General features: G+C 31.3%; 1 protein-coding gene across 1 annotated transcript; it reads left to right on the top strand.

Moving 5' to 3' along the window:
• Positions 1 to 12,312: 12,312 nt before the first annotated feature.
• LOC8282551 (endoglucanase 11) lies at positions 12,313 to 16,163 on the top strand. The gene is made up of 5 exons (XM_002525280.4): positions 12,313 to 12,750; positions 12,856 to 13,068; positions 13,177 to 13,377; positions 13,644 to 13,898; positions 15,308 to 16,163. Exons 1-5 carry the CDS (start codon positions 12,493 to 12,495, stop codon positions 15,962 to 15,964), a joined length of 1,584 nt encoding a protein of 527 aa, XP_002525326.1. The 5' UTR covers positions 12,313 to 12,492; the 3' UTR covers positions 15,965 to 16,163.

Here is a 16,163-nt window from a genome sequence, read left to right as displayed (position 1 = left end):
AATCTTTTAACTATATAGAAATCCGAGAATGGAAAAATAAATAATCAACTCAACTTAGATGAGTAATTAATACAGTAGCCTTCGCCTCATGAAAATAATACGGAGAAGCTATTTTTGCCAGAAACACTCTAATCGGTCTTCTTAGATCGACACAACTAGAACTTATTAAGTACCTATTTAAGTCAAATAAGCTACATGCACAAAGAGTTACTCAAGACTTGGAGAAGGGAAAAGTTATGTATTACAAGAGTTATTTTTTTCTAATTCAGAAACTTACATTAAAGATGTTATAAAATATTTACTTTGTAGCCACAGTTTAGGAGCCGTCGGTTTTGATTCGAATCGACGGTTTACGGTTCCATGGCAATTGGAACTAGACTGGAATAACCCTTTGGGTGGTTTAGGGCCAGTTCAGATTTGACTGGTTTTGATTCATAATTTTAATCCAACATATTCATACATATTTTATTTTTTAAAAAGCTTTAACTTAATCAAATTATTATTAAATATTAGTTATATAATCATTAACTATTAATTATATTTAATCCAACATATTCATACATATTTAAAAAAAAGCTTTAACTTAATCAAATTATTATTAATTATTAGTTATATAATCATTAAGTATTAATTACATTTAATCCAACATATTTAAAAAAAAAGCTTTAACTTAATCAAATTATTATTAAATATTAGTTATATAATCATTAAATATTAAATATATAATATTATATTAATTATATATTAATTTAACTAAATTTCTAATTTTACATATTCGAAATCGAAATCGTAAATCCTAGTTCTATCTAAAGGGAAAATGACCTTAAACCGTCCTTCCACAATTTCACGCCAGTTCGAGCTCGATTCCGAGTTTGACCAGTTCAAGGCCAATTTTGAACCGATTTCAAGTTCAATTCTAATTCGTTTTGAACCGGCCTATGGCTACCCTACATTTTTTAACTAATAGCTTTGCCAATAATATATCATCTCTGTTCTAATTTAATAGTCTATTTTAAATTCTTGTGCGAATTAGAATATAGATGTTTTTAGTTAATTTAATTAGTTTATATCACTTTTTTTAAATATTTTCATTAAATTTTCTATAAAAGTTGTAATTTTAGAATAAAAGATATGAAAGTTAATTATATATGATGACACCTATATCAATAAATGAAGAATATTTTTTATAATTATCTACAAAATTAATAATAAAAATATAAATTAAGAGAGTGTTTGGTTAAAGCTATTGGGACTAGATGTTAGCCGATTTATACCCAATAGCTTAACAAAACCTGTTAGATAAGAATTTAATATCAGTTGCCGGTAGCTGATTCAAATTAAAATAACAATTGATAGGATAAACTCCTCTAGCTTTTGGTCAACTGGTGATATTATTTTTATATATCCTCTTTGTTAATTTTTAACATTATCCTCTTTAAATTATATACCTTTATTTACTAAACACAACTTTTATTGTTATTCATAATACAATAATAAATTTATCTATGTTTTTTTAATGTTAATTTCTATTGTTATGTTGACTTATCAATTTAAATTAATATCTAGAACCAATTTATATATGTACATACGGATATGGAAGAAGAATTACTAAATAGGCACAAAATAAATATATTTTATATTACAATATATTTTTTTATAGTTGTATATTCAATTTGTATCATTACATATGAATATTTATTTTTATGATATTATTCTTTATACTTTTTATTTTTATAGGGATCACACTAATAGCCTAAGCTGGGCATCTAAGCATCATCGGTGATTCACAGCTGGTAATCAACCAAAACGGTGGACATTTTTTTAGGTGAAAGACCCTCACCTTGCGAAGTATATAGATTAGACAAAGACTATTGTAATTCTAGTAGCAATCAAGAGTGGGGGTAAATTGGTTGGAATTAAAAATCCAAAAATAAATCAAACTAAATAAGTAATCAAGCACAACTCACTATACAAAGATTTTATAGTGGTTCGACCAACACTTTTCTATATCCACTCTTCAATAATTCCTTTAAGATTTCCACTATCAAATAGAATTACAACCTAACTTTATTTATATTTTTATACAAGGCTAAGAACAATTTTAAGTATTTTCTTAAAGGCTCACACTTTAATTCCTAGGCTCATATTCTAACTCAATCTAAAATTTTTAATCTTAGTTATAAGAGTTGTTAATCCCTTACAAAAAATACTCAATCTAACCCTTTTGAGCTTTGAGTATAAGAATTAATTACTCAACTACTCAAAGATTCAAACCCAATCTTGAGTTTTTAATACAAGATGAAAAAGATGAAGATTTTAAGATTTTTGAGAGTAAAATACAAATGGGGGGCTCAAAATAAATGTTCTTTCTTGACCTAGAACTATTAGAAATGAAACTTAAATAATTCTGGGTAAAATAGATTGTTGTACTCTCACTAAATACAAATATAATCGTTTTAACAATCTTTTTAAATGTAGCTTCATGGGTGAGAAGAATCATTCACGGCCATGAAGCCTCAATGCGAAAAATAGATTTAAAAAATTGAAACCTGTCATGGGCGTGAGCAAATGCTCATGGCTAGGAAGGTCTGCTTTCACGGTTGAAAAATTTTGCTCATGGTTAGGAACCTCGGCTGTCATAATTGGTAACTTTGGCTGTGAACCCTACTGTGATTTTTGAAGATTTAGAGAGTTGACATCTTTCATGGGCGTGAATCTTTCTTCATTGCTTGGAATATTCTCTTTCACGGCTAAGAAGATTTATTCATGGTCATAAATTTTAGCTTCACAAGTAGGAATATTGGCCATGACTTCTCCTGTGATTTCTTCAAGTGTTGGGAGGAGAGGATTCTTCATGGGCGTGAAACTTGGTTCATGGCCATGAATCCTCATTTTTATGAATGAAAAAGAAACCGTGAGCGCTACTGTCCTTTTTATTATGAATTCTTCATGGCTGGAAACTTTTCTTCAAGGCTGGAAATAGAGTATTATAGCCGTGAATAAAATTTCACGAGTGTGAATCTACCCTGACGTAGAAAAATCAAACTCCTTTCCTTGCACATAAACACTCAAAAAAAGTTAGTTAACCTTAATTATTTATGACCATCAAAATAGAACTAATAACCCTTAAGGTTCAAAAAATATGTTAATAGGAAGTTAAGACAATGGATGCTAATGGAGTATAATCCAAGTCCCGCGAGATGAGAATAAATAGGCAAATTGCCTAGCCAAGCTAGCCTCCCAAGGCAAATCGAGCAACAATGTGTCATTCTACATACTTGAAAGCGCCAATATAACAAAAGAAGAAGTACTGGTTATTGAAGAATATGATTTATGGATGCAGGAAATCATCTAATACCTTGAAGAGCGAAAGCTCCTAGAGGAAAAGAATGCAACAACCAAGATATATAAATACCTCAACCATGTACTCTTTCTAGAAGGGTATACTATACCGAAAGTCTCCATCTCATCCTTACTCCAGATGTGTCACAAATGGAAAAGTGGAATACATCCTCAAAAAGATTCACGAAGGAACTTACAAAGCTTATAAAGTAATAAGCACCATTGCAAAGAAAAGCAACCTCCAAGGGTATTTTTGGTTGACCATTCATGAAGAAGCAAAAAAGCTCGTACAAATTTACAAAGTGGGTTGAAGCAGAAGCTGTGGTGACTATCACTAAAAAGAGAAGAAGGTTAAGTTTTTCCCTCAAACTTTGCAGTCAGGTTCAATTTGGCTTTTTTAAACTTTTACAGCCAATTTAATCCTTAAATCTTTTGAATAAGTTCAATGTAGTCCTTTTCAAGGGCTTCTATATCCGGATGAAGATCAACATAAGGTTTACCTTTATTTCTCATCTCTATACTAATGGGATAACAGAAGTCACAAACTAAATAATCCTCTAAGGGCTCAAAAGAAGGCTAGATGAAAGAAAAGGCAGATGGGTTGAAGAGCTTTATAGTGTTCTTTTGTCGTATAGAACAACACCAAGAATAACAATTAATGAAATACTTTTTAAATTGGCTAATGGAGCATAAGTAGTTATCCCAGTTGAGATGGGAATGCCGACCTTATGGATACAATGCTTTGACGAAAAGAAAAGTAAGGATTACATGAGGCTATGCTTGGACTTGTTGGAAGAAAAAAAGGCAAAAGTCAACATAAAGAATGAAGCTTACAAGCACAAGATGGCTAAGTACCATGATAAGAAAGGCATACTCAGGTCATTCGCAAAAGGCGAGCATGTAATGAGAAGAGCTGACATCAGTAAAGGAGGAGCCAGTGTTAGAAAATTGCAATCCAATTAAGAAGGCCTATACAAGATCGTTAAATTACTAAAAGAATGAGTATACATAATGACAAACATGGCAGGTAGAGAGCTTCTTCGGTCATGGAATATTTAGGTACTTAAGAAGTACTACTAATAAATGATCAGAAAAGCTTAAAAGCATCTTAAAGTGTAAATATGTTTTTTGCTACATCATCAAATAAAGTATTACTTCAACACATATTATCAATGCGTATTCTAAAGACGTTGATACATAGAGCACTTAGCACATTATCAATGCATATCTTAAAGACACCGATCTATGTGCACGAACTCAACATAGAGAACTTAAGCACATTATCAGTGCACCACTTGAAGACACTGATTTAGATGCACCAAGCTTAAAAATTACTGAGGTATTGCACTTAAGTATGAAAAAATGACAAGAAAATGACTATGGAAGTTCGCCTAGTTTTATTTGGTATATCGATCAAGGGGGATTACCAAGTCATTACACTTAGAAAAATTTTATACAAAGAAAAGAAAAAATCAAGAGAAGCAACTGAGCTTCAACACTTAGACAAATACCCCAAAAAAGCAAGAAGGCAATCAGAGAAAATGAGAAAAAAAGATTTCATTGATAAAGAGCAAGCGAATTATAAAGATATTTAAGCTCGAGACTCATTATTAATAATGTCCCTAGCCTCAGTAAGGTTGCCATTTACATTTAAGTCATCTTCTGAAGGAGGTTTACATTAGAGCCTAAAGTTACCTCATCATCTGCATTTTCATCTTGCCCTCTATCCTTATTATCGAGAATAGTCTGAGTCTGTGCAGCTTTCTCACAACCCTAGTTTTTAATCTCCTTAATATCTAAGTCATCAAGGAAGCTCATATCAACATCACTAAACTTACTTTTGATGATCACCTCTTCATAACTATTAAAGAGAAAGGATAGCTTGACATAAAAATCCTTATTTTCAGCTTTAAGATTCTTGCTAATCAAAGTCTGGTAAGCCTGCTTGGAAGTAATGGCAGCACACTCTAACTCCAACTCAGCAACGCGTTGGTCGAAAGTCTTTCTCTTAGTCGCAATCATGTTGAACTGAGTAGTGGCATTAGCTCAAAGCTCAAAATCCTATCTCTTCTCCTTGGCAGAGAAGTCTTCACACTACTTTTGGAGGATATACTTGGTGATCTTAGCCCAAGTCAGATCATGAGAAGCTTGCTCGCTTAACTACCTCTCATAATGCTTCCAAGCATTACCAATAGTTACAACCTATAAAGTGTTAATTCAGAAAAAAAGGAAAAAGAATCAAAGACTAAAGTAAAAAATAAAGGTATACTTGTAAGATAAGAGACATTTGGTGAGCATGAAGATCAGCAGGATGAACGTTCTCCAGCTCCTTCAAGTCTTACCTGAAGCTGATCAGACCTATGAGTTCCTTAGCTAGAGGCAATGTCTGTATAATAAGTGTCATGCTATATTTCTTCTCAACAAAGAGTCGAGGATTAGGAAACCGGGTGGATGAGTGAGGAATCTCCACTTCAATACAATCATCCTTGTCTATTAACCGAGGACGCTTTCCGAAGATCGAAGCTAGAAGAGAGCTCAGCACCAAAGATTGATCGAAAGTCTGGGTAAATACCATCAAGGTTGGCATAGGCAAAACCAATATGCTCTCTAGAGTTTTAAGCTTAGGATGGCTAGGTCATGGAGCAGGTGGAGCAAAGCCCGAGCCAATAACTTTCTTACCTTTATTAGCCTTAGTCCTATTTAGCTGCTTTAAATCAATCACTGTAAAAATAAATTACAAATCATATCAAGATTTAATGAGCGAAAAATAAAGCCACACCGTATAAGAAGTACTAAGTAAGTATACCTGAAGAGCCAGCTCAACCTCTTGTTCGGGTGCTTCAAGATCAGCTAAGTACTGAGAAATTAGAGGAGAGACTGGAAGAGAGTTCCTTTCTTCCTAACACTCATTAAGGTCTGTTTATTTAATGCATCCTCTTTTGTATTAAGTTTCATCAGTTTTCTAGGAGGGGGGAGATGCCACCTTCTTAGAAGGTTATTAAAGTGGATAAAGTGACCAACTAACTAAACATTGATCACGCCAATTATGAATGGAGGAGACAATACCTTCTAAAATCTTATAGCCAAAGTAGGCCCTAAGGTATATGAAGGCAAAATCGGTTGCCTGAGCAACCAAATAAAAAATGGAAAAGAAATATGGAGCAGGGATAATGTTAAATTTTTTACAAAGTTGCTTAAAAGCAACAAAAGGCGAATAGAGTTCAGATGGCTTTGAGCTATGAATATATTTGTATCTAAAATCGCAAATTTTATAAAGCTATCTAAGGATAATATGAGACCGGTTTTCAAATTATCCTTATAGAGAATAATATGGCCGACCTCAAGCGTAGTATTATTGAGGAAATGCTTGGACACTCTTTAAGGACAAACTCGAAAGGTATTTTATATCGTGCTTGGAGATGACTCAGGCAAGAAAGGCTCATTATAGATGGATAAAAATGATAATTATTCTCAAGGGAAGAATCGAGGTTTTCAGCCTCTTCTTGATGAGAGGAAGGCCCGTCTTTATTGATAAACTCGATAGTAGAATTCTGAGAGTGAGTTTGGATAAGCTACTCTTTGCTAACAAACTCAAAGACAAAATTTTGAGAACGTGTTTGAGATAACTCTACGAAAACAAGATGCCACAATTTTGAGAAAATAAAAAGCCAAAATAAAAGAAGTGAGTGGAAAAAGCACAAGAAACTTACTAGTGATAAGTTATAGTATAAATATGACAAGGCGAAGGCAAAATATAGCACAACGTGAAAAGAGCAAAAAAGTAGAAAAGCAAAAGGCTAAAATACGATTTAAAGGATAGCAACTTGCAGAAACAATAAAATATGCAAAAAGAGAAGAAGAAAAGCTTTATGACATTTCAGTAAAAACCAAAATAACCTTTAGGTTATCAAAAGAATGTTCTAGGATGTAGGGAGTTCATGGTCATTTGGAGAAGCACTAAATGAGAAATCACGCTCATTATAACAAATATGACATACTAAACGTTAGAAGATATTTCAATCTCTTCACCTATCAAACTTTTTGAAATTCAAAATATTCAACTGAGCATAAATATTAAGTTGTTACAGCCTAAAACACGAAGTTGAGTATGTCCAAATCTAAGTACAACTAAAAATCTTAGAGACCAAGTCATGATCAGATTCTAGCTGAGTAATCCAACCAAATCTAGGATTCTGTTGTATAACCGGAAAAACTAATCCTAACAGGATTATAGGACTTTGCGTTCATGAAGTCCTACTCCTTGTAGTATTAGAAGATTTTCAGTCCCTATATAAAGGATTGTGACACATGTCAGATACATTTGTTTTTCTACAATCAATACACTCTTTCTTTCATAATACCATTATTGATTTAGCTCCCGGAGTGAGTGGTCGGACAACTCCGTCTCGTGCTTTTCTAAGTATTGTTTCAGATATCCATAAGTATACAATATTTATATGCTCTATCCCCTCAATAACTTTTTTCCATAAAAATATAACATGTTGTCTAATTTAATTGTGGTTCAAAATTAATTTTCATAAATATTTTATTATTTGTTCTGAAATGACAAAAAAAAAAAGGAAGAAGACTATTAATTAACAATAACAATTGAATCAATGGAAAATACTTATATATTAGCTTTACCTCAAATATAGTTTCTTCTTTTTTAATTTTTTTTTCTAACAAATTTATTATAAAATCCCATGATAAAATTTAGTTGTATAAAATCCTTCACTCAAGTCATAAATTATCTGAGTTATATTTTAGTAACAAAATAGCAGCATTAAATGTCAAACTTATTATAAACTGGATGAAGATATAAAAAGACATGTGTACATGTGGATTTTCTAGAGTAATTTGAGCTTATTGATTTACACTCACATTTAAAATAATAATATAATTAATAGCGGTATCCAACAGTGATTAATTAATAAATATAAATATCTCATGCATAAAAATAAAAATAGTACATCTTGACTATAAGAATTTAAAGTTAAATATACAATACATATAATTCTTTTTTTCAAAAGAAAAGAGACGTTTTTAGCTAAGAAGTGACAATTGTTTGACCATGTTCTCAAAAAAATAACGTCTCTTCTTTCTTTTTTTTCTTTTAACCTAAGGAGCAGGGAAAAAGTTCAGAAAAACAAAGGGACGTCTCTTTCATTTGTATATTTAAAAAACCAATTCTGTTTGGCACTAGTTTATACTTTTGATATGCAAGTGATTTATTTTTTTGCTTTGGTTTGCCATAGTTATGTTGCTTTTTACTAATTCGAGATGATGATTATGATATGATATTATATAGGACCACCCATCTTAGATTGATTGATTGGGGTAATCAAGAAAACCCATGACTTTGTTTTTTCTATTTTTTAACCTGATGAGTCGGTCCAATTTCATCATCATGATTAATTTATACTGATACTCTCTACCTTTTCTTACAATTCTGCCCTCCAACGTAACAACATATGAGTAGGAGTACCGCAGAGGTGACCAGCACACCCACTCTAAAACTATTTATATTTACACAAATTTTCTGTTACCCATTAAAAGATTAAAAGCAAAAATAAAATATAGGGTCAAAATTCTTTTTAAAAAAAGAAGCCATACTTACATATAAATATTGTCAAAAGAAAGTGAGAAAAGAGAGACAAATTCATGTAACAAAAAGAATCAATAGTTGAGTATAATTTGGCAAATGGTGAAAATGATTTAAAATAAAAACTGTTAACTTTTCAGTTATGTTTTAATTTTTCCAATTATAATGACAAACAAGATATAGAGCAGGTTTATGTACAATGGAAAATAAAATAAAAAAACTTCTTCCAAATCCTATCTTTAATTCCATTCCTTTCCCCACATTTCTTCGTTTCTCAAACAATAGCTAAAAATCAAAAGGACGGAAAAAAGTCAAAATTTAGATTAAAAATAAGTAGTTTAAAATCTTATCTCATATTTTATGTCATTATGTTTTTTTATAAGTCTAATTATTAATTAAATTTTAGACTTTATATTTTTAATGATTTTCTTTAATAATTTTTACAATCTTAAAATAAATATTTAATTTATTTTTGAAAATATTTTTTGATAATAATTTTTAAAATTTTATTAACTTGATATATAAAAGAATTTAGTAAGTTAGTAAAAAATCTATTGTATTTAAATATAAAATTTGTGAAAAAAGATATATAATGAGATTTTTAATGACAATATTATTAAGTTTATAATAAATTTTTTATCGGTTTATAAATATTATTCTTCTAATAAGCACAATTGACTTGATACGTTAGTTTTTTTATTTTAAAATTTTAAAAATTATTATTGAAATGTATTTTTAGAAATAAATTAAAAATATAGATATTTAGTTTTAAATTTAAATAGAATTATTAAAAAATATAAAATATAAAATATAATTAGTAATTGAAATTTTTTAAATATAAGAGTGAAGAACATATCTTACTTCCATGATTCCTATTAAGAGTGATAATGATACGGAGATCACGGTGGGTTTATTAAATCTCATAATCTCCTATTGAATTGCAGTACATTAACTAATTTTAATTTCCTCTATAAATCAGTTGATTCATGTAAAAACCGATACTTACCTTTTTCAATTAAGAAGCTTGTCTCTTTACATATAAAATTCATATTTACATGGAAAAAATTTAATTGAAACGTCTTTAGAGTTTATTAATTTCTTTAAATAGGGCTCTTGTGAAATCATGGGTTAATCTTTTTTGTCACATATTTATATTATCTGTTAAATTTTAAATAAATAAATAAAATTTTAAAAAATAAAAAATAAAAAAAAAAATCTAAATTAAGTAAAATATTTACCATAAAAATAAAAATTTATATAATATTACAGAAAAGACAACTCAAACTTGAAATTTCTTATTTCTAAAAATAAATGTTCTTGTCATTTGAATTAGATTTCAAATATATATATTTATATTTTTAAATTTTAATCGTTTAATTAGTTTAATATTTTAATTTTCGATCTAATTATAATTATTTTTTATTATATTATATTAATTGTTTACGTAAATAATACTAGACTAAGATTATGTTAGCAAAAGAGAGCACGTGGAATCACATTCCACAGCTTATACAGGATCGATTCTTCCATCAGATGAATATTTAATTCAGAATAGCTAACTACTAAGAATAATAAGAGCCAGAGCCACTGTCAACAAAATCTCTTGAATAGAGACATTGGTTTCTGGTACCCTAATCAGAAAGTCTTTACTTTAATCTCAATTTAAGGCCAAAAGTTTACTTTACGGTAACCCGCATTATATTATATAATATAGAGAGAGAGGCCCTGCCATCTGCCATTGACAAGTTGTCATCCCCAAGCCTTGCTCCTGGATCATCTAATCACAAATTCTCAGAAACTTCTAAAATATTATAGCTCCAACATATGCATTTTTAAGCCGACACTCACTAGTGAAGAGTGATCCTTACAGACAACATTTACCCAAAACCTAGTTGTTCTTTTTTTTTTTTTTTTTTTTCTTTTTGGAAAATTCACGGCGGTATATTACGTTGTCTGTTAAGAATAATGATAGAATTGTTTGCTTATCTTTGTATGTATTTAATTTATTTTTATTTTAAAATTTTAATTTATTTTATTTTAATCGTTCAATTTTAATTATATATCAGTTTAATCACTTTGCAAGTGAATGATCGATGGATAACAAAAATAATCAACAAAAAAGATAATAAGAAAATAGAAATACCATATATTAATTTTTTAATGATAAAGTGATTAATTTGTAACTAAAATTAAAATTAAATGGTTGAAAAATAAACTAAAATATTGTAATTAAATTAAATTTAAATATAAAATTTAATAACTATTATATTATTATGCTATGAGTTATAGGGATAACTATTTTTCACGTTTACTATTGAGAATTAATTATTTTTACTATTTGGATTAGATGATGTGTGTTATATTACAACTGTTTGAAATTATTATTAGATGCTAAAAAGATAGATTCATATATTGTTTTATCAAAGCCGCTTTTGGAAAAAAGGAATTATATGCTTCTCTCTAAAATTAATTTTATTAAAAATTAATTTAAATACTTTTATCAAATACAATTCTAAATACACACAATAATTCATATATATATATATATATATATATATATATAATTATATATTAAATAGCTAGGACTCTTCATATTTGGTATAAGCTTAATATAGCATATAACATATTTTAAAAATAAATAAGGAAACGAATTGCTACAAGTTGATATGCTAATTTCCTACACTACAAGATATTAGGACCCGTTCGAGGTTATAAATAAGAATGTACAATGGAAATAGGAATACAGTGGAATGCGATTTGGTAGTACTGTTTGATTTAGTATAAAACAAAAATTGAATTCAAATTTATCATTAACATTAATAAAAATATATTTAATTTATTATTATTGAATGTAATAAATATATAAAAGTAATATGAATATAACTTTATTTATTTAAATATTTGTGACTGGTTTGATTTATTTTTTATAGAATTGAGTTTATTTAATAAGTGAAGTAATAATGAGTGATTTTCATTGAGATGAATTTCATTTTGGTTCTGAAGTGATTTTTTAATGAATCAAATATCAGTAATTAAATTTTTCATTTCTATCCCATATTTATCTAAAAAAAATAAAATCTATCCTATTTTCTTCGAAACCAAACAATCCCTATATTCAACGGCTAGAAATTAAATTTGTAAAATCATGCAATCTGAGTTGGGTCACTAGGCACTGGCTAGCTTTTTGGGAGATTATTAATTAATGGATGAAGAGCCGAGGAAGCCCTGCTGCAGGGATGACGGCGTTTTCTAAAATTAGCATAAGAAAAGCAAGAAACCGTTGCACATATCACGGCTGTATAGGAAGAAAAAGAAGGTGAAAGGCATTTGTATTACCCAAAAGAAAAAAAGAAAAGTGAAATATTTCACATTCATTCTCATGTGAAAGTCACATGCATGTGACACATTTTATAGACTAGTACCCAGGCCAAAGACACGATTCAATTCAATTCAAAAATACACACCCGCAGTCCTCTGTTTCTCTCTATCTCTGTCTCTGTTTTCTCGTCTCTTTTTCGCTCTCTTTAGGAGGGAAAAGAGGGACAAAAATGGAGAAGAAGGAGGAGAAGAACAACAACAACTGTAAACCTCAAAAACCCAAAACATTATTTCCACGACAATGTCCTCTACTTGTGTTAACTATGTTCACCATTTTCAACACTGCGCATTCTCTTTCTTTCGATTATGCTGATGCATTAAGAAAGAGCCTCCTTTACTTCGAAGCACAAAGGTCGGGTCGCTTACCTTACAACCAGCGTGTCACTTGGCGAGACCATTCAGGCCTAACTGATGGCTTAGAGCAAGGAGTTAGTATATCTTGATTCTTCTACCAAAACTAAGTGTTATGTATTATTGAAGACTCTGTTTTTATGATGTTCTTTTTGTCTTTCTTTCCTTCTTTTGGTGCATAGGTGGACTTAGTGGGTGGATATTATGATGCAGGGGACCATGTGAAATTCGGGTTACCAATGGCATTTACTATTACAATGCTTTCTTGGGGAGTGATAGAATTTCGAGATCAGATCGCTCGTGCTGGTGAATTAGAACACGCATTAGAAGCTATCAAATGGGGCACTGATTATTTCATGAAGGCACATACTAGCCCAAATGTGCTGTGGGCAGAGGTAATTTAATTCACTGCCGCCGTGTGTGCACGACCGTCTCTCTGAATCATTTTCTTTTAATCGGTATATTAGGAGATTCAAATTTAATTCATTGGTGATGGCATTCAGGTGGGTGATGGCGACACTGATCACTACTGTTGGCAGCGGCCGGAGGACATGACAACATCGCGGCAAGCCTATAGGATCGATGAAAACAATCCCGGTTCCGATCTTGCCGGAGAGGCTGCAGCTGCTATGGCAGCAGCTTCAATAGTGTTCAGAACAACAAACCCACATTACGCTCACCTGCTCTTGCACCATGCTCAACAGGTACACTTAACTCACCAGTCAAATTAGAGTCAACAGATCTTGTGGGGGCTCTGTCTCTCTACTTAGTCCACTAAAATTGTCATTATATTAATTAGTGGCACAATTAGAGGGTGACTTATATTATTATTATTATTATTGGTGGAATTAATATGGGTCTTCTTTGTACTAAAATGTGTCAATTTTCACTTTTCTTTTTAATGGGTTTTAGTTTACCAATAAGACTAAATAATAATAGCATGTTTTATTTATTTGTTCTTGGATTGTAGTTGTTTGAATTTGGAGATAAGCATAGAGGTAAATATGATGCGAGTGTTAATGTGGTAAAGAGCTACTATGCGTCGGTGAGTGGATACATGGATGAGTTGTTGTGGGGAAGTATGTGGCTATACAAGGCCACCGACAATGAGGAGTACTTGAATTATGTTATTACCAAGGCTCATTCTTTTGGTGGGATTGGTTGGGCCATAACAGAGTTTAGCTGGGATGTTAAATATGCTGGCCTTCAAATCATGGTTTCAAAGGTAAACAACTTCTTCCTGCTTTTTACATTTTTACTATTTTTGTTTTCTTTTTTTAATTACATCTGAAAAATAGGGGGGCATTAATTTGATTTTCACAAAGTACTGTTCTCCCAGATCTTCATTGGATTTGCCTTTTGCCCAGAATTCAAACATGGAATGATATTGTGTTTTAACTTTAAATCAGGCTTTGCTTTTACTTTCTTGTAAAGCTCACCTAACATGGAGTAAGCCCTAATTAAGGTATATATAGACTGCTACTGCCATGCCTCTACCCTGTATAAGATGAGAAAAGAATAGGTTATCCTGAAGCATTAAAAATCATGTGCAACTGATGCTTCGCTTGTCGGTTCTACTACTTCATACTGAAAAAGCTAATGACAGATCGCTATTAAATCTATTAAAAAAAAAGAATTTCCCGTAATGGGTAATGTTTATTTCATATGGCAGTAATTCAGTTGGTGTCGAAAATCAGGATTTCTGTGACTCCGAATCAGGATTAATATGCTACAATTAATGAAAAAAGAAAGTGCTGTTAGTCAGTTATCCAACAATATCTGAGCTAGTTCCAAAGAGAAAGGAGAGGAGAGGAGAGTAGAGAGGGATAAGAGGAAAATTCATGCAAATTCCAAATCGTATGAATGTAGCAGAGGTGAAGTGATTGGTTTGTCCAATCTTCTTAGGTGGGACCTGACTCCACAGTGAATGGGTCCCAATACCAAAACTAATTGAATGGACATGGCTCATTCTTACATTAATGGCCTTATGGAGGGGGGTGTAATCTGTTGGGTGAGGCACAAATGCATAAGCTTGTTGTTGACAACAGTAATAGACCCACAACATATCATGACATGCTTTGCTGCTTCTGCTTCTGCTTCTTGCTGCTGTCCTGGGCCACTTATTGCAGTAATAATTTTCTATTTCAAGAGACACTATTTTTGCAGAGATCTTGATGACTTGAGAAGGGTTTTATTAAAACCTTTGTTTTGACCTGGAATAGGAGAGATTGGGGCACATGCAACTAAAGGGTAGCATCACTGAAATGTGGTAACTAGAGTCATTGCTTGGCCTTTCATGGATATATATTATATGGTTATTGATGAGCTCATTATGGCTTGATTCCTTTCTTTTTCCTTGCTTTTCATGTTTGATAACTGACTGCATGATCATATAACTGAACTAATATTTGCACCCTTTTGTTAGCTTAGCAAATTTCATTTTATTTTTTCTTCTTTTCTTTTTATTTTTAAAGAGAAATTCTAAGTAAATTTATTAGGTTTCGGCATGCCGGTCAAGTTACAATTAGATTTCCTTGTGTAAATTTTTCGACTTTGGTACAAGTGGCTAGCCTTTTTATGATAACATTTACTCCATCCTAAATAGTTCTTTTATTTGTCATTTTGTAATTGCAGTTGCTTACTGATGAAAAACACAAGGAACATAGTCTCATAGTAGAGCAATACCGAGCAAAGGCCGAATACTACATATGCTCATGCCTTAATAAAAACAATGGTAGCAATAATGTGGGCCGTACTCCGGCCGGTCTCTTACATATTCGGCAATGGAACAATATGCAATATGTTTCAACTGCGGCATTTCTTCTGACCATATACTCCGGTTTCCTTCGGAGCTTGAACCGGAAGCTCGAGTGCCATGGAGGATTGGTGGATCATGAAGAGATGCTAACTTTTACAAAATCTCAAGTTGATTATATATTAGGTTCAAACCCAATGAACATGAGTTATTTAGTGGGTTATGGCCCTAATTACCCAACAAGGGTGCACCACAGGGGAGCCTCCATTGTGTCATATAGAGAGAATAAAGGGTTCATAGGGTGCACTCAAGGATATGATAATTGGTATAGCAGGGAAGAGCAGAACCCAAATGTTTTAGTTGGCGCATTGGTTGGAGGACCAGATTGTCAAGATAATTTCATGGACAAGAGAGGTAATTATATGCAGACTGAGGCCTGCACCTATAATACAGCACCATTAGTAGGAGTTTTCGCAAAGTTCTTGGAAATGGAGGATCAAAAGGAAAAAGGTCAGCCTTTGGTTGCTTCCTATTAGAAATAAATTTGAAGTATTAAGAAAGAAAATTGCAAAGGAATATAGAGTGTTGAATATTGTTACACGTGATGGTGTTTTTGGGTGGCTGAATACTAAAGTGTTCAAGCCCTTTTTGTACCTTCATTTTTTTTTCCTTCTTTTGGTTATGTTGTTTATAATACTAGAAAATAATAGTTAAGAATTATTATTTAATTAGATA

This window comes from Ricinus communis, chromosome 7, assembly GCF_019578655.1.
Source record: "Ricinus communis isolate WT05 ecotype wild-type chromosome 7, ASM1957865v1, whole genome shotgun sequence".
Taxonomy (NCBI): Eukaryota; Viridiplantae; Streptophyta; class Magnoliopsida; order Malpighiales; family Euphorbiaceae; genus Ricinus; species Ricinus communis.
Note: the sequence above shows the minus strand (reverse complement) of the source record. Positions and strands in the feature narration are given on the sequence as shown.

Excerpts from the sequence above, each read along its gene's own strand:
- LOC8282551 (XM_002525280.4), top strand. The coding sequence starts at position 12,493 with ATGGAGAAGAAGGAGGAGAAGAACAACAACAACTGTAAACCTCAAAAA. Across the intron at positions 13,378-13,643 it reads TCTTGCACCATGCTCAACAG|TTGTTTGAATTTGGAGATAA; the intron begins GTACACTTAACT and ends CTTGGATTGTAG. Across the intron at positions 13,899-15,307 it reads TTCAAATCATGGTTTCAAAG|TTGCTTACTGATGAAAAACA; the intron begins GTAAACAACTTC and ends TTGTAATTGCAG.